This window comes from Eubalaena glacialis, chromosome 7 (assembly GCF_028564815.1).
Source record: "Eubalaena glacialis isolate mEubGla1 chromosome 7, mEubGla1.1.hap2.+ XY, whole genome shotgun sequence".
NCBI lineage: Eukaryota > Metazoa > Chordata > Mammalia > Artiodactyla > Balaenidae > Eubalaena > Eubalaena glacialis.
Genome location: NC_083722.1, coordinates 31789126 through 31812542, shown reverse-complemented (window position 1 = coordinate 31812542; position 23417 = coordinate 31789126). Strand labels below are relative to the sequence as shown.

The window sequence follows — 23417 nt, the reverse complement described above, 5'->3', positions numbered from 1 at the left end:
CTCTGAAGTCTGGCTCCTGCCTTAACCCTTTACCATCCAACTGGGAATAAGGCTCTTCCCTAGGGTTCCAAGACTCAATTTCCTTTCCCCACTCTCAGCCCCGGGAACTTGCGGGAACCAAAGATGGGGAGGGATGTTGGTTGAACCGCTGGCGCCCCCTCCACAAATTGACCGAGAGGAGTTTCGCTTTAGATCTTCCTGGGATGGTGCGGGTGCGTGTGGTGAGCAGGGCTGGGAGTGGGGAAGGGGTGCGGGGAGCCCCTGTTGCTTTTCCCCTTTGGGGTGGCCATTAGGTAGGCTTGGGGAAGGCGGAGTTTGGGGGGCCGGGGGCGGGGCTCCTGCGCTGGGAGGAAGAGGGGGGGCGCGCTGGCTCCAGCTCGGCTCAGACAAAAGGCGGCGGCGGGAGCGGGCGGGAGGCGGAGCGGCGCCGCGAGGGCCTCAAGGTGACACCCACCCCCGGCCCCGGCCCCCCCCGGCCCGGCCCCCCAGCCCGCCTCCCCATCCCCATCCCCTAGCCCCTTACCCGTGGTGCCCTTTCCAGGCCCCCCTCCCCCCGGCGGGGGGTGGGGAGCAGCGAGGGCCCCGCCCCCTCCCGCCCCTTCCCCAGAGCCGGCACAGGATGCCCCCGGCCCCCGGCAGCCCCCCGGGAGGCCCTGAGCTCGACGCGCCCCCTCTACGCCATGTCCCCCCCTGGCTCGGCCGCGGGAGAGAGCGGCGGCGGCGGCGGCGGCGGTGGCGGCCCCGGGGTCCCGGAGGAGCCCACGGCGGCGGCAGCGGCGGACGAGGGCCCCGCCCGAGAGGAGGTGAGAGCCGGCGGCGCCCCTTCCCCGGGCGCGGCCGCAGCCTGGCCCCCATCCCCCGCCGCGCGCGGCCCCCGCCGGTTTCCCCGCAACGCGGCCGGCGCCCTGCACCCCGAGCCGGCCGCCGCAGCCGCAGTCCCGCCTCGCTGCCCCAACCCGGCGGCCGGAGCTGTCCGCGGTGGCAGGGAAGGGGCCGCGCCGGGGGCGGGGCTCGGGGGGTCCCGGGCAGGGGGAGGGGCCTAGGGGCGGAGCCTCGCGGATCCCGGGCTGGTGGGGGTGGGGATGGTGTCCGGGATCCCATCTCGCGGAGGGGATGCTATCTTGAAGGCCAGGCAGGGTGACTTGTAGGGGCTGCGGAGGCAGAAGAGTACCTACCAGTTCCACGGGGGAAATGGTAGTGTTAACGTGAGTTGGGGTCCTAAAAAGGTCGAATATGTGCAGAGGCGATCCCCCCTGGAGTCACTGGGAGTGTGTGCGTGGGGGATGTGCGCCTCTCTCTCCCCATAACCATGCAGGCCCCCCTCCAGGGGGCCCTGAGCCCAGGAATTCTTCCCAGTTTTGGTACCCAGCACATCCCTTGTTGGGGGTCCTACTCTTCAGTCCTCTGAACCTGGAGACAAAAGAAATGGAGGAAAGTACCAGGGGCTCCTCCATCTCCCATGCACACTTGTGCACACGTTGCACACGGCGCTGGGGCAGAAGCACACAGGCAGGACCCGCAGGCAGAGCCCCTTCCACACGCCCTCTCACTGGGACAAGTGCACACTCAGGCACACCAAGGGGCACATATGCTCCCCTCGCAGGACAAGGCTCCCTGAAAGGCACATGTACCCTAATCTTGTTTGCATATGCTGAGTACTATTTCCCAGCCCACCTACCTATCTGTACTTCCAGATCTTTCCTCGGAATTCACACCGGGTCCAGGGCCTGCTGTCTGTTACTGTGCCCTTCCTCTCCACCTTTCTCTCCCTTCCCTTGGCTAGCCTCCAGGTCCGGCCTGGGGAATTGAAAGAATAAGTCAGGATCTCAGCAGGAGGGTGTGTGGAGGGTTCCTAAAGCTAGACAGTGGGGGGAGGAGAGGGAAAGCCCAGGCTGCCACCAGAAATCCTACTCAGTACTCATCATTGAGCGGCTGTGGGTGCCAGCACCCAGGATGCAAAGGGAATGAGGCCCTGCCCTCAGGAGCACCCAGTCTAGTGGAGGAGCCACACATGTAAACAACTCACCGGGACAACTGTGGGCTAGAACGTGATAAGTGCTTTAATAGGCCCCCGTACCAAAAGTCGTTTTCTCTTGACAAATGGCTGGGCTGTGAACATCTCCCTCCCTGCCCCCCAACCCCCGTCCCACATCCCCTCTCCCCAGCCACATGCCTCTGCCCTTCTGGATATATCCTCCTGGACCACTTGCTACTCAGGGACACAAACCCCCCTGCCTTTTATCTTAGAACAGGGGTAGATGTTAGGGAGACTCACAGGGGACCTGGGGTCCAGAGTATGGGGAAAGAGACAGGGCTTGGGGTTTCCTGGGAGGTATGAGGCTAATTGTCTGTGAGGGACAGGGAGGTGGATGGGTCAGAGGAAGTGGCTCCTCCTAGGTTCTGGAAGAAGGGAGGGCCCCACCTGTGAAGTGGGAAGGTGATGTCAGTGGGCCCCTCTCCCCTTTCCTGGAATACCTGGAAGGGGTCCGGGCTGGGGACCTGCCTTCTCTGATGCCTATCTGTCCTCCCTGTCTTCCCTATGCACACCTTCTCCTGTTTCATTGCCATCTCCGTGTCTGTCTTTGGACTCTGTTTCTCTGGGTGCCATCCTATCCATCTGTGTCTTCTCTGCCACCTGGGCCTTCTCCCTCCATCTCTGGCTCTGATCCCTCTGCCTCTGCACTTCCCTATACTGGCATTCCATCCCTCTTTCCTGTCCTCATGGCTCACTCTGGGTTACTTCTGTGTTTATCTCTGGTCCTGGCCTCCCATCTTGGTCTGACTCTTCTCTGCACATTCCTGTCTGTCTCTGCCTGTCATCTCTGGTGTCGGCCTCTGGCCCGCCATCCATCTCTGTGCTGGGCCTTGCCACTCCGTCTCACTCCCCACTCATCTTGGCCCCTTTGCCTGCCCATCTGAGCAGCAGCGTCCCATCCAGCCCTCTTTCACCAAGTCCCTCTGCCGTGAGTCCCACTGGAAGTGCCTGCTGCTCTCGCTGCTCATGTACGGCTGCCTGGGGGCCGTGGCCTGGTGCCACGTCACCACGGTGACCCGCCTCACCTTCAGCAGCGCCTACCAGGGCAACAGCCTCATGTACCACGACAGCCCCTGCTCCAACGGCTATGTCTACATCCCCCTGGCCTTCCTGCTCATGCTGTACGCTGTCTACCTGGTGGAGTGCTGGCATTGCCAAGCCCGCCACGAGCTGCAGCACCGCGTGGATGTGAGCAGCGTGCGGGAGCGCGTTGGCCGCATGCAGCAGGCCACGCCCTGTATCTGGTGGAAGGCCATCAGCTACCACTATGTCCGCCGCACCCGCCAGGTCACCCGATACCGCAATGGAGACGCCTACACCACCACCCAGGTGAGGAGCTGGAGGGGAGCACAGGCCAGTCCAGATGGGAGGGGGTGCTGGGACCCTGCCCGACTGTCCTCAGGGGGAGGAGCACAGACAGCAGTGAGCTCTTGTGGGCACTGCAACAGGAGGACAATAACACCCACCATAATTATAACAGCAAACACTTACTAGCAGCCAGGGTCTGCTGTAACTACTTTACAAATATCAAATCATTTATTTAACCCTCAGGATAACCCTATGAGGTAGGTAACTATTACCCCCATTTTACAGATGAGGAAACTGAGGCTTGGAGAGGTTCAGTAACTTACCTAAGGTCAAACAGCTAGTGTGTGGTGAAGCTGGGATTTGAACCCCGGCAGCCTGGCTCCAGGGTCTGTATGGTTTAGTGCTTAATGGTTGCAGGTGTTTCACATGCACAGCCTCACAGGCTGATCAGTGAGGTGCCTGCTACCGAGTCCTCTTTCACAGGTAAAGAGACCTGAGCTTAGTGACTTGCCCAAGTTCTGCAGCTTCTAAGTGGTAGTGCTAGACTCAAACCCAGGGCTGTGGATCCCAAGTGTGAGGCTCCCAGAGGTGGGAGTCAGCTGGCAAAAAGGTGGAGGTAGGCCTGGGAGGCACAGAGGGGGTGTCAAGCAGCACTCCGTATACCTGCTGGGATTAGGCATATTAGAGCCCTGGTGGAAGAGGAGATTTTCCCAGATAAGGGGGATCTCTCCACTGTCTCAGTATTGGGCTGGGTAAACAAAGCTTGGGCCCTGTGAGGATCAGGAAGGAGGCCGGGTACTAGCTAAGGTGGCAGCAGGGAGACCAGAGACAAAGGGGGTCCACAGGGAGCTCCTCTGGGGGGCCCATTTGGAAACACACTTGTAAAAGGGAAGATGGGTAGGCTGTTTGGGGTGATGAGGGGGCAGCGTGGGACAAAGGATGCAGTGGCAAAAGGATCAGGCAAGTCAGAGGGACAATTCAGGGCCTGGGACTGACCCCTAGACGGAGCAGGGCTTAGTTAAAATGAGAAGGCACATAAGTAGGGATGAGTTCCTAGCCCCGCCCTCATCTCTAATTCACTGATGAAGCTGAGGGCCTCAATGTCTCTATAAACCCAATGATAAGATCTTACCTGGCTCCAACCGAGAGCTAAACCAGGACAGGCTGACGGTTTGATCAGGCGCCAAGAGCAGTGATGGGGCGGAGGAGGGTAAGCGGACAGAAGAGACTCCCGCCGCCTTCTCCGGCGCCACAGGTCTACCATGAGCGCGTCAACACGCACGTGGCCGAGGCCGAGTTCGACTACGAGCGCTGTGGCGTCCGCGACGTGTCCAAGGCGCTGGTGGGGCTGGAGGGCGCGCCGGCCACGCGGCTGCGCTTCACCAAGTGCTTCAGCTTCGCCAGCGTGGAGGCCGAGAACGCGTACCTGTGCCAGCGCGCGCGCTTCTTCGCCGAGAACGAGGGCCTGGATGACTACATGGAGGCACGCGAGGGCATGCACCTCAAGAACGTGGACTTCCGCGAGTTCATGGTGGCCTTCCCCGACCCGGCCAGGCCGCCCTGGTACGCCTGCTCGTCCGTCTTCTGGGCTGCGGCGCTGCTCACGCTGTCGTGGCCGCTGCGCGTGCTGGCCGAGTACCGCACGGCCTACGCGCACTACCACGTGGAGAAGCTTTTCGGCATGGAGGGCCCGAGCTCGGCCGGCGGCAGCGCGGGCGGCGGCCTCAGCCCCAGCGACGAGCTGCTGCCCCCGCTCACGCACCGCCTGCCGCGGGTCAACACGGTGGACAGCACGGAGCTCGAGTGGCACATCCGCTCCAACCAGCAGCTGGTGCCCAGCTACTCGGAGGCGGTGCTCATGGACCTGGCGGGGCTGGGCGCGCGCTGTGCTGGGGGCGCGGCGGGCGGCTACGCGCCCACGTGCCGCTACGGTGGGGTGGGTGGCCCAGGCGCAGCGGGCCTGGCCCCGTACCGGCGCAGCTGCGAGCACTGCCAGCGCGCCGTCAGCAGCTCGTCCATCTTCTCGCGCAGCGCTCTGAGCGTCTGCGCCAGCCCTCGGGCCGGACCGGGGCCCGGCGGCGGGGCGGGCTGCGGGGGCAGCCGCTTCTCCCTAGGCCGCCTGTACGGCTCCCGGCGCAGCTGCCTGTGGCGCAGCCGGAGCGGGAGCGTCAACGAGGCGAGCTGCCCCACCGAGCAGACGCGGCTGTCCAGCCAGGCCAGCATGGGGGACGACGAGGACGACGAAGACGAGGAGGAGGCCGGGCCGCCGCCGCCCTACCACGACGCCCTCTACTTCCCGGTGCTCATCGTGCACCGGCAGGAGGGATGTCTGGGCCACGGCCACCGGCCGCTGCACCGCCACGGCTCCTGCGTAGAGACCTCACTGTGACCCCGGGGCCCTGGACCGGCCCGCCGGCCTCCTCCCTGCCCCTCGCCGGATGGTGGTCCCTGCGTGTAGCAGGGGGAGTCAGGAATGTGGCCGAGGCTGTGCTGGGCACGGTGCGGGTGGGGTGGAGGGAGGCGAGGGGGCAAGGGACAGACCCCGAAGGGGCCGATTCGAGCACCCCCCCTCCCCCCGCCTTTCCTGTACATAAAGAGACAGCTGTGGGGAGGGGAGAGGGTCCCACCCCGGCAGAGTCGTCTCTTCCAGTCCCGCCCCTGAGTTCCTAGGGGGACACCTCCACTTCCCACACGCACACTCGCACACTCAGAATTTCCAGTCCCGCCTTTCAACGGATCTAATGACTGTTATGTGGCGACTGTGCCGAGGGACCCGCGTTGGGCCTCGCCTCAAGGGAGAGGCCCTCGCTATGCAGCTGGGGAGGTTTACAGGCCAGGGGAAGGGCAATTGGGGCTTTCCTTCCTCCGCAGCCTGGCCCCGCTGGGGCCTCTCTCTACCGAGGGGGCAGTGGTTTGGAGAACAGCAGGGCTGGCTTCCATCCAAGCTAATGAATTCAGTGGGTCTGAGGCTGGGGCAGGTGTCAGCCGCGATACTCCAATCTCAAAGCCTCAAAGCCGTGGAAATGTTGCTCTCTTCTTCTTGGCGCTGGCCCCGAAGATCCAAAGATCGGGGTTTCCTTTCTGCCACTCCCTCTGCTGTTATCTCACTGGGCCCTGGGAGGCTGGGTCCTGGGGGGGACTGTACTCACCACGCAGATTTCACACCTCTTCCTCCCCTCCTGCTCCCTGGCTCTGAAGAGCTGTTGCCAGGGGTGAGGGGCAAGGCAGACTGTGGAGGGCAGTGCACCTCAGTCCTTTAAACTGCAGCCTCAGCCTCGTCACCTGGGTTCTGGGAGGGCACTCCCTTCAGAGAGGGTGGGAGCCCACCCAGGCAGCATTCCTTCAAGCTGACCAAGGTGAATGACTAAGTGGGGAGAGCAGGAGATAGGCCTGGGTGGCAAGGGGGAACTCAGGAAGCTAGTGGAATTCAAAGAGGAGAGCGTCGTGAAAAGACCCCCCAAAGGTCGGGGTGTCTGTGGGGGATGGCCCTTGCCTCCCCCAAACTTGTGGGGAGGAGTGGAGAATGGTCGTCTGCAAGCAGAGCCTCTGCAGGGCTGAGGACCTTGTCACGAGCCCCAGCTGGAGAAAGACTCATTTCCAGTGGCAGGGTCAGAGGCAGGAATTCTCTAACTCTTGCCCAACCCCTCTGTCCTCCCCTAGCCCATGAGCTGAAGCCCTGCTGTGTGTCCCAGGGTCTTCAAAGGGGCAAACTGCCACCACCCCAGGGCGCTGGCCCTGTGTCCTGTTCCCCCACTACTCCTACCCTGATGTGCTTCCGTGTGCATGTCTGTGTACAAACCCCCTGCCCTCCCAAATCCCCTGGCTAATGTTTTCCCAGCTGACATAGTGCCCAGGGATTGAGCTCACATTTCCAGCTGGAGAGGAAAACCCTCAGGCCTCCGACATGGCTCACCCCTGATGCTTCTCATGTCACCTGAGCCATCAGAGCTGCTCCTTTCCCTCCTCCAGCCTCTCCCCTCTTCCTCCAGCCTAGCCAGGCCTGCACCCCCCAAGGGCATGGCCTCCACCTATGCAACATCTCCTCTGGCTCCCCTAACCTCTTTTCCTGGGGGACTGGGGGGCACAGATCGTGGGGACACCACGGCCTGTGGCCCATCAGGGTTGAGCCTAACTTTCAGGTGGAGATGGCTGAGTGGGAAGAGAGAGGAGGCCGGAGAAGAGGAGGCTTGGGGAGGAGGGAACAGCTGCCCACTAGGTTTCCCTGGGCAGCAGTGCCACCTACCCGCCAGCACTGTGCTCTCCAGGGGCCTGGGGGTTGGAGCACCCCTTTCCTCTGAATGGACATCTTCAAGGTACAGGTGGTGAGCTGTGGCCTCAGGACCCAGTTCTTGGCCAGCTGGCACCCGGATGTCACGCCCTTGTGTGGGGCACCTTGGCCACCTCATGGCTCCAAGGAGGGAGGAACTCAGCTCCTCCTGCCTCAGGCCCATTCCTGAGACAGAACCTGAGCTGGGAAGAGGGGGAAAGGGGGGGGGGCTGTTATTATTTTTGCCTGTATTGACCATTTCTGCCTAGGTCTTCTCACACAGACAGCCTCACACCTCCCACATATGCACAGACTTAGAGAGAAACCAATTCTTTGGTCTATTTTCTTGGTAGGTTTATTGACTGCCAGGGAAAACAAAACCAGAAAATTAACTAATCTCTAAAATTAAACTTTACACTGAATGTTCTTGTTTCTCTAATTAGACCCTCTGCTAGCAGCTGTGGCTATGTACACTCACACACACACACACACCCTCACACCTACACGTTTGCACTCGGAACTGTCAGAGGGTGTCAGGCACAGACAGACTCAAGGTTGCCCAGACAGGCACACATGTGCGGTCACTCCCAAGCCCCCTTTGGTGCTCTGCTTGTTGGAAGGAGTCCCTGGAAAGCGCCCCAAGGCTGTGGGTGCAGCCCATGACACACCCTTTGGAAACACAGGGCTGGAGGTTCAGCCCAAGGAGGATGGGAGATGGGGCTCAGCCTGAATCCATCGTCAGGCCCTCTTGTGGCCCTGTGGGCAGATGTGATTCCCGTGGGTGTGGCCCCAAGGCGGGCGGCCACAGAGTGACGGGGACTCATGGAGGATGCCTGGAAGGTTTCATGTGTCCTGGGGACAAGGGCTTGTGGGGTGGGCTGGGCCTGGCTGGGGAGAAGACAGGTCTCTGTCAACTGGGTGCATCACACTGTGGCCTTTCTGTCGTGGATTTCCAAGCGCAAAGATTGTATAAATCAAACTGGTGGATAATAAAGTTGCAGATGACTCACTGACTTCCCTTCCCAGTGTCGCACCTCTCTCGCCATCTCCCTGTCCGTGAGCAGCAATCTGGGGAGGCCGATGGGTCTGAGCCCCTCCTGTCACCTCTGTTTCCCCCTTCCCAGGTTGGGGGGAATGGATTAGGGATGGCGTGGCTTGTAGAACTGGATGACTTAAGCGGAGTTAAGTAAGAGGGAGGTGGCGTCCGCAGGGGTGATGGTGGAAGAGCCAGGCAAAGCTATGCTGTAGCCTGTGGGGGGCGGGGGGTGGCGAGAGAGTGAGTGTGTTTGAAGGTCAAGAGGTCAAGGATCTGTTTGGTAGAGAGAAAAATAGTGGGGAGGAGGGTGGTCAGGGAGATGGGCGACCCCTGTGGGAAAGTCTGGGCAGGCACAGTCCCTTAGAGTCTGCTTTGCCTTCCCTATTCTTGGGAGAAGTCAGTCATTTCAGTGAGTCCGGTAATATCCTCTCCCTGGGTACCAGGGCTAAGTCCCATTTCCTACCCCCATCCCAGGCCCCTTCCTCTCCTCACATCTTTATCTGCACAACCCTTGATCACTCATCCCAAGGATATTCTTGGTCTCCCTCCCCCCTCCCTCCAGACCAGTGTGACACTCTGCAGCAGGCATGGCAGGGCAGTCTGGTCACTGCCCCAGCCCTGTCCCCATCTTATCCCGCAGGGTTCTCAGGGCCCTTGGCAGTGGCTGGTGACATGAAGTGGCTGGGACTCAGGGCCCGCTGGCGGGCTGCTTCGCGGTTGGCACAGAGGGCCTGGCCGATGAGATACTCGCTCTCCTGGGCGATATCTGACAGGCGCAAATCAAACTCCAGGAGGGTCTTGTTGTCTGACATGCCTTCTAGAAGCTGCTTCCCACCATCCTGGGTCAGGAATACAAAGGAAAGCGTCACTTTCCGCCACTACCCAGGATCACACACACAGGTGGGTGTGTACACACATACACATATTTATATAGATGTGACTAAAACAACAGTTTCACAAAACAATTCTTAACCTATTTGTGTGGCACTGACATTTTCTATCCTATTCTATCCTGTTCCATCCTATTCCCTGAGAAAAATGGTGCTCAAAGTTCACTAAATTGATTTTTCAACCCCAATGGTTTGAAAAACATGGCGCTATGTCAGTGATGGTGATTCCTCTCCTCTGGTTCAGCCATGAGCATGTGAGACAAATCCGGCTCGTGAGATATGAGGAGGAAGTTTGGAGGGAGTGACTTCTGGGAAGTTTCTCCTCATAAAAGAGAACAAAAGAGAGTAGTGGTCTCCCTTTTTCTGCCTCTGAGCGTGGCCCAATGGAAAATGCAGCCACCATCTTGGGCTCATGCGAGTCGCACAAGAGAGGACGTGGCTGTGTGGCTGGCTGGGCAGAGCAGAGGATGGCGCTGAGCCAAGGACCTCACCAACCCCAGAACCCCCTTCCCCTGGGCTTCTGATTATGGGACACAATGAATATTCCTCTTGTTTAAGCCATTTCCCAGTTAAGCTTTCTGTTACTTGTAGCCAAGAGCACCCCCTCTGGAGACAGAGTCTATGTGAGCAAGACTGTCCTCTGGGGAGGTTTGGTAGAGGGTGCAGGGCCCTAACTGGAGTACATGGAGGGCTGTCCTCGCTAGTTCCTACAGCTCCAGCCCCTTCTGGGTTGGGTGGGCCAGGCCTAATGTGAAAAATGCCACATTGGGAGGCAGAATGCTGCTGTTCTAAGGTTGTGATCCAACAGCGTGTTGCAAAGTCAATTCAGTGGGTCACAGAAGCATTTTTTTTTTAATGAATCTGTGTACATTATAAAGGAAATCATCAGTATATATCACAAGCAGTACAAGTAACTTTCAGTTATGTTATATTGATGTATACGTTCACTAGGTGTTCATGAAAATTGCATTTCTTACTCTAAGACTTGGTCAAGATTTGAAAGACATTGTCTGCTGGAAAGGATCCAGGCTTTCAACCTGACTGGATGCTCTTGGACAACTCACTAACCTCTCTGAGGTTCAGTTTTCCATCTGTAAAGTGGGGTTAAGAATACACATTTTACTAGATAACTGCGAGGGTTAAAGAATAACGAATGGATACTGGGTGCCTAGCATAGGCACCCAGTATCCATACTATAGAACCCCGAGTAATAGTAACAGCTAGCAATTACTGAGGACCTAGCCAGTGCCTGCAATGGATAACTGCTTTACAAGCATAACTCATTTAATCCTCCCAGTAACAACACTTAGAAGTAGATGCTATTATTATTCCCATTTTACAGAGGAGGAGATGGAGGCCCCAAAAGGTTAAGTAACTTAACCAAGTGCTAAATGGCAGAGCTGGGGTGAGAACCGGGTAAAGGCTGTGATCCTAACAATTATCCCCTACGTACCCCAATTATCCCCTAAGTACCGCGCAGCAATCGGATTCCACTCCCGCCTCCCAAGGCCCCAGGGCCTCCCCTTGGCCCTGCCTGTCCCGGAAGCGGCGGCTCACCAGCCCGATGTGGTTGCAGGACAGGTTGATGCTAGTGAGCGTGGTGTTGATGGACAGGACCTGGGAGAGGAGCGTGGCCGTGGGCTCGGACAGCTCGTTGCCCCCGAGGTGCAGTGTGGTGAGGCACTTGTTGGTCTGCAGGGCGTGGGCGAGCGCCTGGCCGCCCTCATCCTCGATGCAGTTGAGGCGCAGGTTGAGGGAGACGAGGTCGCTGTTGTGCGCCAGGGCGTGAGCCAGCGACTGGGCGCCAGGCGCGCGCACCTGGTTGTTGGCGAGGTTGAGCACGCGCAGGCGGCTGTGGCCCAGCAGCTTGGCGGCGGCGCGCGCGCCCCGGTCTCCAATGAGGTTGTGTGACAGGTCCAGCTCCTCTAGGGCCGCGTGGTCCAGGAGGCTGCAGATTAGGATGCGGGCCTTGTCGTCGTCCACCTTGCTTCGGGTCAGCCTGAAGATCTGTGGGCAGGTAGAGGGGCCACAGCACCGGGCAACCAGGAATAATCTGCCTGCCTACCTACCTCCTGCAGGTAGAGGAGGGAGCCCCAGGGAGGAGGAGTTCTGCTCTTTCAGGAACTTGGCTGGGAAGGGGGAGAAAGGTAGAGCGGTAATGGATGAGGGGTTTGGCCACCTGGCTGGCTCTTGGGCAGGGCAGGCCTACCCAGCATGACACAGTGGTGCAGAATTGGTGGCAGCTAGTAGGGGGAAAAGACTACCACTTATTGAGAAATGACTATGTGCTGGGCATGCTGCTAGAACATTCCATAGCCATATCTCTAACCCTCAGCATCCCAGTGAGATGGAACAAGTTCTCTCCATTTTACAGTAGAAAATGGAGGCTTTGAGCGGATACATCATTTGCCCAGAGTCACACAATGATTAAGCTGCGGAGGCAGGTTTTGAATCCAGGTCTGTTGGATGCGGCAGCCCCTCACTGCACCCTCCTCAGCCAGCTAAGCTCCACCGTGGCAAGGAGAGGAACTCTTTGAAGGAGAGTGCCAGGGTAAGAACCAGGGAGAAAGTGGGAAACGTTGAGAAACAGTAAATGGATGGGATGAAGAAAAAAGATAAAAGAAAGGGGGTGGGACTAGCATTATGAATATCGGAGGTGGGACCCCTGTCCCTTTCCTTCTCACTGGCTTGGCCCGCTGCTCCCTCTGCCTTGAGACCTCTGAGTGGCTGGCCTCCCCATCCTTCAGTCCTCTCCTCTGTCTACATCCCTCTTAGCCAGCTCAGAATCTTTTGTTCCTCTTTTTTATTGCCTGTATCTGGCAAAGCTCCAACTGTGGATCAACCCCACTCTCTATTTTCTGTATGTCTGGGCCCAAGCAACTGACATGATGGAAAATGTCACATCAGAGGACTGGTTCGTATCACTGGAACCACCAATAGGCCCTCAGTGCTGAGTGCCAACTCAACTCTGCTTCTCTGGACAATATACTCTCTCATAATCTACAACAACAACGATTTCAACCTTCTCCAGCCCCTCACCCTACAGCCTGAGGTGGGTCTCCTCAGCCATTGAGTAGAAACCCTTCCTTTTCCTAATCCCAAACATAAATCCACTGCAACCCACCACATCCACTCTCCCCTCTGCCTGGAGCCAACCGCCCTACCTCATCCCTAAACCCCATTCTTCCTGTCTTCTCAGGAACCTTCCTTGGTCAGTGAACCTGTGCCTCTCTCCTGTACTCAGCTCCTTTCTTGCAACTGGGTGGAGCTTTACATTGGTTTCATTTTTTACTTTTTTTTTTTTATTTTTAATTTTTTATTATTTTATTGAAGTATAGTTGATTTACAATGTTGTGTTAGTTTCTGGTGTACAGCAAAGTGATTCTTTTTCATATTCTTTTCCATTATGGTTTGTTACAGGATACTGAATACAGTTCCCTGAGCTATACAGTAGGACCTTATCTATTTTATATTTAATAGTGTGTATCTGTTAATCCCAAACTCCTAATTTATCCCTCCCCCACCCCTTCTCCTTTGGTAACCATAAGTTTGTTTTCAATGTCTGTGAGTCTATTTCTGTCTTGTAAATATCTTGTATCATATTTTAGATTCCACATATAAGTGATATCATATGGTATTTGTCTTTGTTTGACTTACTTCACTTAGCATGATAATCTCTAGGTCCATCCATGTAGCTGCAAATGGCATTATTTTATTCTTTTTTATGGCTAAGTAGTATTCCATTGTTTATATATACCACATCTTCTTTATTCATTCATTTAGGTTGCTTCCATGTCTTGGCTATTGTAGATAATGCAACTGTGAACACTGGGGTGCATCTATCTTTTCGAATTAGAGTTTTCTCTGGATATATGCCCAAGAGTGGGATTGCTGAATCATATGGTAACTGTGTTTTTAGTTTTTAAAGGAACCTCCATACTGTTCTCCACCGTGGCTGTACCAGTTTACATTCCCACCAGCAATGAATGTAGGAGGGTTCCCTTTTCTTCATACCCTCTCCAGCATTTATTATTTGTAGACTTTTAAATGATGGCCATGCTGACTGGTGTGAGGTGACACCTCACTGTAGTTTTGATTTCATTTCTCTAATAATTAGCAAAGTTGAGCATATTTTCATGTGTCTGTTGGCCATCTGTATGTCTTCTTTGGAGAAATGTCTTTTTAGGTCTTCTGCCCATTTTTTGATTGGGTTGTTTTTTGGTTATTAAGTTGTATGAGCTGTTTGTATATTTTGGAAATTAAGCCCTTGTTGGTTGCGTCATTTGCAGATATTTTCTCCCAGTCTGTAGGTTGTCTTTTCATTTTGTTTATGGTTTCCTTTGCTGTTCAAAAGCTTATACGTTTGATTAGGTTCCATTTGTTTATTTTTGTTTTTATACATTGGTTTTAAACACGTGCAAATTTCTTCTTAAGAAAACCTAACCCCCTCATCTGTTACTGTTCTACCTTTCTCCCCCATTCACAGCCAAGTTCTTGAAAAAGCTGATCATGGTCATTCCGTTTCCTCACTTCCCACTCTCTCCATAAACCACTCCAATCTGGCCTCTGCTCCTGGCACTCCATTGACACAGCTTCCGCCCAGTGACCTCCAAGTTTGCTAAATCTGGTCCTCAGCTCCATCCCACTTCCCTGCTGCTCACCGCTCTTCTTGAAAAGCATCCCTCCCTCGGCTCTGTGACACAGTGCTGTGTCCTTCTTCTCTCCCACCTCTGATTTCTTGGCAGGCTCTCCCTCTTCCAACCAGAATATTTGGGACGTACTTAAACTAAAAAAATATCATTGTGTATCTGAAATTCAAATTTAACTGGATGTCCTATATTTTTATTTGGTAAATCTGGCAACTCTGTTCGAGTTGCAATTTTACATTTATATGATTGCTGATTACTGCCTTTTATTCCCACCAGACTGTTAGCTGGAGGGCACAAATGGTATAATTGTGCTCATGATTGAATCTTCAGCACCTAGGACAGGGCCTGGAGTGCAGATGTGTGTTGGATGACTAAATGGCTGGTGAATGGGCAGGGCAGTGCCTTGGGCATCTCTGCATCCCCAGAACCCAGCTTGGTGCAGAGTGCATAAAAGGACACTTGGTCAGGGACTTCCCTGGTGGCGCAGTGGTTAAGAATCCGCCTGCCAATGCAGGGGACACGGGTTTGAGCCCTGGTCTGGGAAGATCCCACATGCCACGGAGCAACTAAGCCCGTGCGCCACAACTACTGAGCCTGAGCACTAGGGCCCGCGTGTCGCAACTACTGAGCCCGAGTGCTGCAACTACTGAAGCCTGCGCGCCTAGAGCCTGTGTTCTGCAACAAAAAATGCCACCGCAATGAGAAGCCCACGCACCGCAACGAAGAGTAGCCCCTGCTCACTGCAACTAGAGAAAGCCCATGCCCAGCGACGAAGACCCAACGCAGCCAAAAAAAAAGAAAAAGAAAAAAGAAAAAGGACACTTGGTCAATGAGCGAGAAGGAAATAGGAGAAGAAGGTGGGGATACAAGAGGAAGGGAAGGGAAGAGGGAATCAGAGAGATGCTGAGAATGGCAGGTGGTACCTTGAGGGTGTGGCATGCCTTGACTGCGGCTGCCAGGGAGTGGCAGTCGCGGTAGGTGAAGAGGAAGAGGTTCCACTCGAAGTTCATGCCACAGTCCTTGACACCGTATACCAGGTCCAGCTCCTCCAGGTGGCTCAGGCCAGCCACCAGGTCGCCCAGTTGGTAGTGGTCCGTGGCCGGCTCCTCCATCTCTCCTTCGCTGCCGGAGTCGGACTGATCCCCGCCCCGAAGTGGGGCAGGGAGCTGCACGGGCGGAAGGAACTGATCCACCCGGATCGTGTGCACGTAGTTCCTGCAGAGCGGCAGCAGGTTGAGGATCACCTCGGGGTCCGTGGTGCTTGGGATGAAGTGCTTCAGCAGGTTCTCCAGGTGCAGCTCGAAGAACGTGCGCTTCCAGCTGCCGCCGTGCTCGTCCACGTGGCACACGGGCCAGCGTTGCGTGCAGCAGCGGCGCCAGTAGCTCTCATCCTCTATCAGGTTGGCGGTCACAGCCAGCGGCAGGTCGGGGGACAGGTGGTTCAGGACCTTCTTCTGATGCTCTGGGGGCAGCTGCTTCAGGATAGGGTTGTCTTTGGGAACAGAAATAGGAAAGTAGGAGTCACAGTGTTGGGGACGCTGCACATGATACCCTGAGCTGAGCCTGTCTGGGGGCACCCAGGAAAGGGAAGACCCTCCCCTGCCTTTAGGGAAGCCCAGTTTGAGAGAGGAGGCAGACTTTATTCTCAGGGAGGCTCAATCTGAGGAGGGAGACATCACCCGTGACTCTGGGTTGTTCCTGGTTGAAGGTAGATGTCTTAGCATCTGGTCTCAGGGAGCTCCCAGTCTGAGGCAGAATCTCAGGTCCAGCCCTCAGTTATTCCTTAATCTAGTAGAGAAGACAATCCCTGACTTCAGAGGCTCCCAGTTTGATTTGATTCATTCATTTCAAAACAAAATGTTTTTTTGAGCACCTACTATGCACCACACACTGTTCTAAGTGCTGAGGATACAAGAGTGAACAAAACAGAGGAAGCTGCTCCATCTTATGAGCAGAGGCAGACTATAAACAAGTCAAATGAATATATTGTAGGTCTGGTGGTGACAAGTGCTGTAGACAAAATGATGGCCCTGTCCTCAGAGAGCTCCCCATCTGGTAAGAGAGGTTGGCAACTCATCTTTGAAAAGGATGAACATTTACAGAGACTAAAGTACAGAACAAACCAAGAACATATACACGCCATGGAAGACTCTGAGAGAGTGGAGGATGGTCAACCAGGGAGGGCTTTCTGGAGGAGGAGGTAGATCTGGCTTGGGCTGGGCTTTGTTGGAGAGAGTGGGAAAGGTGAGGAACAGGCATAGGCATGGAGGGCACAGTGTGTGGGGGAGCCTGGTGGGACCTGGAAGTGGGGACGGCCAGAGAAACTGTCCTGGCCTCTGGGGCAGGGGGAAGGGAAGTGCTGAGTGGGGATGAGGATGCTGTGTGGGAGGGTAGGGGCTGCCCCAGGACCCAGCTCTGAGGCCTCACCTCCAGGCAGTCCCCGCCCACTGGGCCCCACTCCTGGCCTTCTCTCCCGACCGAGGCAGGGACAGACTCACTCTGGAAGTTCTTGACAATGTGCTGAATGCAGAGTTCTGTGAGGAGGGGCACAATGGCCACTGACCACTCAGCATCCTCAGCGATGATCCTGCGCATCCGACGTACCCCAGCCCCGGAACTCGGGCCCTTGGACTTCACTGGGGGTGGGATGACAGAGAGCTTTGAGGGCTGTGGGCCTCTGCTCGAAGCTTGGCCGGCAGTGGAGGACTGGTCCTGGGTGGAGATGGAGGACTGGTCCTGGGTGGAGATTGAGGACCAGCTGGGGACCGACAGTGAGGGTGTTATCTGGGTTTCCTCCATGCTGGGGGCTGACAACACAGGGACAAGTGGCCTCTTGGTGATGGCCTCGTGACAGGGAGTTTCTCAGACAGGCGGGTCCTGGATGCCGGTGGGAACCTGGAGCAAGAGGAAGGGATGGAGTTGTTACTTTGGAGGGTCTCGGTGGGCTTGTACCAAGAGATGTAGCAGGGGTGGTTCTTAAGGGTCAATCTCTGGATTAGAGCAAATCCAGGTGCAAACCCCACTAGCTGGGCGGCCTTGGGCCAGTTACTGAAACTTTCTGAGTTTCAGACGCTTCCTCTGTGAAATGAGGATAACAATTACCAATAAGATGATTGGGAAGAGTGAATAAAAATAATGCATCCAAGGAGGCATAGCATACTGTGACACACAAAACTGTAGCAAGCAACAGCCCCACATTTTAGACAGTAATAGCTACACAGCAATTACAAGCAATTGCTGTATGCTGGACCCTTTTTTTAGTTTTTTATGCATATCAGCTCATTTGATTCTCACAAAAGCCTTTTTGAAATAGGCACTGATAGACTCATTTTTCTGATGTGAAACTGAAGCACAGAGAGGTTAACTGACTTGCCCAATGTCACAAAGCTTATAAATAACACAGGTGGATTTAAACTCAGTCTATCAAGTTCGGCCAAAAGACTGAGGTATGATAAAGAACCATTTAGTTCAAAACAGCTCCCTGCACTAAGTATTTTACAGAACAGCAACTGCCTGACCAGGAGGATGGGGTCGAGAACAGCACTGGCCAATAGAAACACAGAAATAGAAATATAATGAATGCCAAAATGCAAGCCACATATACTATTTAAAAATTTCTCGTACAGACATTAAAAAAGGAAAGAGAAAACAAGTGAAATTAGTTTTATGTTTAACCCAATATGAACAAAATATTGTCGTTTAAATATGTAATCAATATAGAATTATTAATGAGATATTATATATATATTTATATTAAGGCTTCAAAATCTGATGGCTAGTGGCTAACTGTTCTGGGTGGTACAGGAGAGAGGGGAAGGAGAAGGGGAACTGGACTCATGCCCTGCCCAGGGTGCCAGCACCTTTTCCTCTTCCCTCTGAGGGCTCCAGCTCGGCCCCCTCCCTTCAATCTCCCCATCCCAGTCTTCCTAGTTCTCCCAGCCTCTGGGCATTCCAGACGGCAGCGGGAAGGAGTGGGAGGCGACAAGGCAGCTAAATCTGGGGCTGAAGTCAGAAGACAGAGAATGTGTCCGGGGCTGCCCCCGCCCCTCCATTTGTCCATTTCTGCACCCTTGCTGCAGGTGTCCCTGCCCTGAGACTGCAGGCGGAACAGGGGCTGCTCGGCCCGGCACACAGCTCGTGCTCTGGGTTTGCTCCCTGACTCGATGCACTGTGTAGTGGCCAGTGGGAAGGAACAATCTGAACCAGCAAAGGTGTCCTTGGCAGATGGAGGGGACCAGATGGTGCTCCCTGGTCCTCCAGGCATCTCAAGGAGGAAGAGCCTGGCTCTGTGTGTGTGTGTGTGTGTGTGTGTGTGTGTGTGTGTGAGAGAGAGAGAGAGAGAGAGAGAGAGAGAGAGAAAGAGAGAGAGAGAGAGGAGGGAGAGAGAGAGAGGCAGGAGGGGGCAGTGTAAGGAAGATATCTATGTATTTTTGTGGCACACTTATGCAAATCAAATGCAAATTGACAAACAGATTGGGTCCAGAATTGTGGAATAAGCAGCTGGTGCTTTTTGACTAATGGTCCTTCAGAGGGTGTGGCTGGGAGGGGGTGCTGCTTGGAGGCACCAGATGACTTTGCATTTCTGGCTTTGCCAGTGACTTGCTGTGTGACCTCGGCCAAGTTACTTAGTTTATCTGAGCTCCAGTTTCCTTATCTGTAAAAGGGGATAGTAATATCTTCCTATGCAGGCTGTGGTGGAGATTCCCCCGAGGTATTTGAATCATACTGATAATATTTGACAAGAGTACTGGAGGGGGTGCGTGGAGATAAAGGCGTTCTGAGGGACAGGGGTCTTGGGCTGGGGAGGGAAAGCCCTGGAGACCTGCTTCTTGAGTGCCGACCTCAGATGGTGTCTTTGAGTGAGGCCCTTCCCTGTCTCCAGGGGACACGTGAAGGGCAAGGTGGTGGTGGTGTTCGGGTCTGGATAGAAGGATGAGGGGCCTGGTAGTCTGGGCAAGAGGAGGAGGAAAGGGACAACAGGCCAGCCCTGCTCCTGCCAGCTCCGCACCTGGACGCCTGGGGCTCCCTCCACAGTTCTGGCCTAAGACATGCCGGTATTCCCCTTGGTCCCAGATGCATCCCAGGACACCCTGCGGGCCATGCCCAAGGGAGCAGAACCCAGCTTGGCCGGGGGAGCTGGCTCTCCAGGCATTTCTCACAGCACTGCCGGGCCTCACCATCCTGGTTGGTGGTCCCTTCTTCCTCTCAGGAAGCCACATGTTGGGAGACCCCACCTGGGGCCTGGTGGGGTGCTCTCTGGAACGGGGTGGCTCTGCTCTCACTGCCTATTGCCTTAGGCATTAGGACCTGGCAACCCTTCCTAAGGTCTGGTCCTAACCGCTCTGGCTGCTGTTTGGAGCCTGCAGCCTTCTCCGGGCAGGATGCTGCAGGACACCCCCCAGGGCTGGTCCAGGGCCCTGAGCCACCTCCTCAGAAAGAAGGGGCAGGGCGGCCCTCCATGTGTTCAGCAGGCTTCACTGGTAGAAAAAAAGAGCCCCTATTGTCCTGCAACATTTACAGAGACCTCCATACATGATGTCTGATGTCATTTTTTAAGGCAAATATTGACAACATTAACCTCATAATTAGGTCAGAGTTGATAGTTTTCACTTATCACTTCCTGATTTATTTTTTAAAAGTCGACATTACAAAAATATTTTTGGCAAGCAAATTGTTACCAGACAGAGGATTCTTCTAAGAAGGATTTTAGTTCCAAAAGTTGCTTTAAAAAAATACTTAAAAGAACCAATCAAATATAAAACAAAGTATGTTTCAAAGGATAATGAGCAAGATGAACTCCTTGCCTCCCAGTAACTAATGTTACAAAGATGACATCAAGTCGCATGCCCGACCTTGCCCTTCTCAACCACTGCGCGGCTGCCACTCTCAACTCTCCTCGGGGCCTCTGGATCATTCTCCAGAAGCCTCCGTCGCAGGCTCCTCTGACTCCGCCCGCCCCTCAGGGTTTAGCTGCGGCTGCCCGGCCTCACTTCGTCCTCTTGCTGGGCTGCAGCTCTCCCGTCTCCTCTGAGCTCCGTACTCAGGGCCACCGGCCTGCCTCCCGGCTCCCGCAGATTCAATCTGCCCCCCAAGAGAACTCAGTGCCTCCTGCGAGCTGCCGCTCCTCCGGGCTCCCTACCTCGGCCAGGGGTACCGGGAGCCCTCCAGGTGCCTGAAGCCCGAAGCTGGGAACCACCTCTCTCCTTCAGGCCCCCCACCTGGTTACTGCTGTTTCCCCTCAGTTCTGCTTCTCCCGCCCCAGGGTCCCTCCGCTCCCTTCCTGCTGCAGCCTTAGCTCAGGGCCTCGTTGTCCACCTGGATTGTAGCTGCAGCTGCCCAGCACTGGGTGTGTCATCCAGCATCTAGCCTTCCCACAGCTGCCGTGGCAGGCCTCCATGTAAGCCCGCCACTCATGCGGTGCAGCCCAGCTTCCTCAACTCCGTGTAGAAGGCCCTCCGTGACCAGACGCTCTGTTTGAAATAAACTCCTCTCTGCATCTGGAACACCGCAGACTAGTCTATGCCGCCCAGCCTTTGTTCAAGCTGCTCCTTCTTCCTGGAATGCCTTTCCCACGGTCTCGGCCTGGGAAACGGACCCTCACTGGTCTTGTGAGCCTGAGCTCAAGCACCATTTTCCCTCTGGAGCCTTTTAGCTTCTCTTGCGCCCCACCTTCCCTTTGTCAGACCCCCCCCACCCCAGTACCTGTGTCACTTTGGTGGTGACTGACCTCCCTCTCCCCTCACCCACACTAGACTGTGGGCTCCTCCAGGTGTGGGGACAATTTCTTACTCATTTTCGTCTCTAATCCCTAACCCAGTGTCAGGTCTGCTGGGGAGGCAGCTGGTGTTTGGGGCTGCCCCACCTCCTTCTGATCATAGATTCTGGCCAATTGGAGCGCCCTGTAATGGTCACAGTGATTGGTTCAGGGGTGCACCTGATATAAGCCAATCGGAGTCCTTCTTGGGATTTGTCCAAATGGAGGTAGACAAAAGGACATATGTCCTTGAAGGATACGGATCCCCTGCTGCTGGAAGCTGTTTCCCTTCACACGGAAAAGGCCTGTCTGAGGCAGGAGGAAATGCTGCCTGGTGGAGACCAGTAGGAATGGGAGGTGGACAGAGCACGCTGGGCACCTCTGGTCCCCAGGCCTCGTCCCCGAGGGCCCTCTGAGGGCTTCCTTCAGTTCTGAGACCTAACTCGACAGCCTTCTGACAAGTCCCTTTTGCTGAAGCTAAGAGTTGGGTTTCTGCCCCTTTGTGACCAAAGGGTCCTGACCATTTGGGTGGCTCACCATTTGGTGAATGAAATTACAGGAAAAATCCTAAATCGGTAGATGAACTAGTTCAATGGGTTGGCCAGGGGCCGCCAGGCTATTACTCACCTGGCCTGATGTCTAACTCCGGAGGCCTGTTCCTCTCCCGACCACCCGAGCCTCCGACCTCATCTCCCATCTCTCCAGCCACAGGACAGTATCAGCACTTAACAGTTACAAGTTTCTTTCAGAACGCTTCTCTCATTGGAGTCTTACAACCAACCACTCTACACTGGAGTCAGGGCAGGCTTCTCACCCCCATTTTATGGATGAAGAAACTGAAGACCAGACCAGGAAGTAATGGGCCCCCGGATATCTAGGAGGGCTGGGGCCAGGGTCAGGGGCTTGGCTGCCTCTATCCACAGTGCCCTGCTCTTCCACTCACTTCCCCCCCCTCCACTAGGAAAGAAAAAGCCTGTTCTTGTTCCCTGGGAAGCAGGCATCCCAGGAATCTGTCAGGGAGGGTCTCCCCAGGCTGGGTGTTGGCTGGAAATTCCCACTATGGGAATTTCAGGTCCCTAACATAAGGCTTTCATCCCTGTTATATTAAAATGCATTTCCTCCCTAATGAAATGAAATCTTAACAGTCCATACATGCGTGTGTATATATCCCTATGTTAACCTTGAACTGCTATTTACTTACTTATTTATTTATTTTATTTTTTGGCCGGGCCATGCTGCTTGCGTAATCTTAGTTCCCCGACCAGGGATTGAACCTGGGCCACGGCAGTGAAAGCGCTGAGTCCTAACCACTGGACCGTCAGGGTATTCACTGAACTCATCGTTTTAGGTCAAACAAAAGCATAGTAAATTATGAAATATATACTGATATTAATGTAGCAAACTTTAAAAAAATGTAGGTCATGCAATATATTATCCTATCTGACAGTTTAAGTCAGAAAGGGGATATAGATATATCTCCCCTCTTATCAGTCGTCCACACCTCAGTGTGAATAAGTTTCAGGTCCAAAAAGCAAAGTTGGGAAGGGGTCAAGGAGAATGCACCGCTGAGTTGGGGGGAGTGGGGAGGGCTCACAGGAGAATGAGAAGCCAGGAGAACTGAGGTAACTCCTCCTACTTCCCAGGGCAGCCTTAGTCTGGCCTGGGCATCACCAGTCTGCTGCTGGGGGTGGTTCTAGTGACACTATCTTCCCTAGAAGCCTGTGGATGGGTAGACACCCATTAGCCAGCCTCCCACAGCCCTCAAGGGCGCATAGAGGACAGCCCCAGAAGTGGCAGAGTGGGTACCTTCCCTTCTGGAGACTTCTCTCCCTGGGGAGCCAGTGGGGCTGTCAGAGAATCCCAGAGTTTGAAGACTGGAAGGGTGTCCAAGACTCTGTCCTCTGGGGCAGGAATCCTCTTGACGTTCCAGAAAGGTGAGTGCCACCGAGAGTGAGTGCCTCTTGTGCCACCATCTGTGTCCCCCTCTAAGGGCACACCCTGCCCTCAGATGGGAAAGTGGGGACAAGCCAGTGATCTTTCATCTCCTGACACCTGTCTCATGGGCCTGTGGGGCCTCACATGCTATGTCTCCAACATCAACCCTGCCAACCCAGGGCCACAATCCCTGAAGAAAGGTAAATCCTCCTCCTCCTTCCCTGGTCCCAACCCTGTGTCCTCAGGACCAGCGTCCAGGGTCCTGAAATCACATTCAACCCGTAACTCAAAGGGTTAGGTGTTAAGGTCTGCTCTCTACATGTCCAAGCACAGGCAACAGAAAGTGATGAGGGGCTTCCTTGGTGGTGCAGTGGTTGAGAATCCACCTGCCAATGCAGGGGACATGGGTTCAAGCCCTGGTCTGGGAAGATCCCACATGCCGCAGAGCAACTAAGCCCATGCGCCACAACTACTGAGCCTGCACTCTAGAGCTTGCGAGCCACAACTACTGAAGCCCGCACACCTAGAGCCCGTGCTCCGCAG

At 55.1% G+C, this 23417-nt stretch overlaps 2 protein-coding genes across 2 annotated transcripts; one reads left to right on the top strand and one right to left on the bottom strand.

Moving 5' to 3' along the window:
- The first annotated feature begins 680 nt into the window (after window positions 1-680).
- Window positions 681-5732, top strand: TMEM151B (transmembrane protein 151B). Its single transcript, XM_061195031.1, has 3 exons — window positions 681-803; window positions 2924-3364; window positions 4599-5732. The coding sequence occupies exons 1-3, from the start codon at window positions 681-683 to the stop codon at window positions 5730-5732; spliced, it is 1698 nt and encodes a 565-aa protein (XP_061051014.1).
- A 3543-nt stretch (window positions 5733-9275) lies between these two features.
- TCTE1 (t-complex-associated-testis-expressed 1) lies at window positions 9276-18449 on the bottom strand. Its single transcript, XM_061197436.1, has 5 exons — window positions 18254-18449; window positions 16684-16992; window positions 15109-15677; window positions 11094-11543; window positions 9276-9485 (listed from the first exon to the last, which is right to left on the bottom strand). Exons 1-5 carry the CDS (start codon window positions 18447-18449, stop codon window positions 9276-9278), a joined length of 1734 nt encoding a protein of 577 aa, XP_061053419.1.
- Window positions 18450-23417: the final 4968 nt, after the last annotated feature.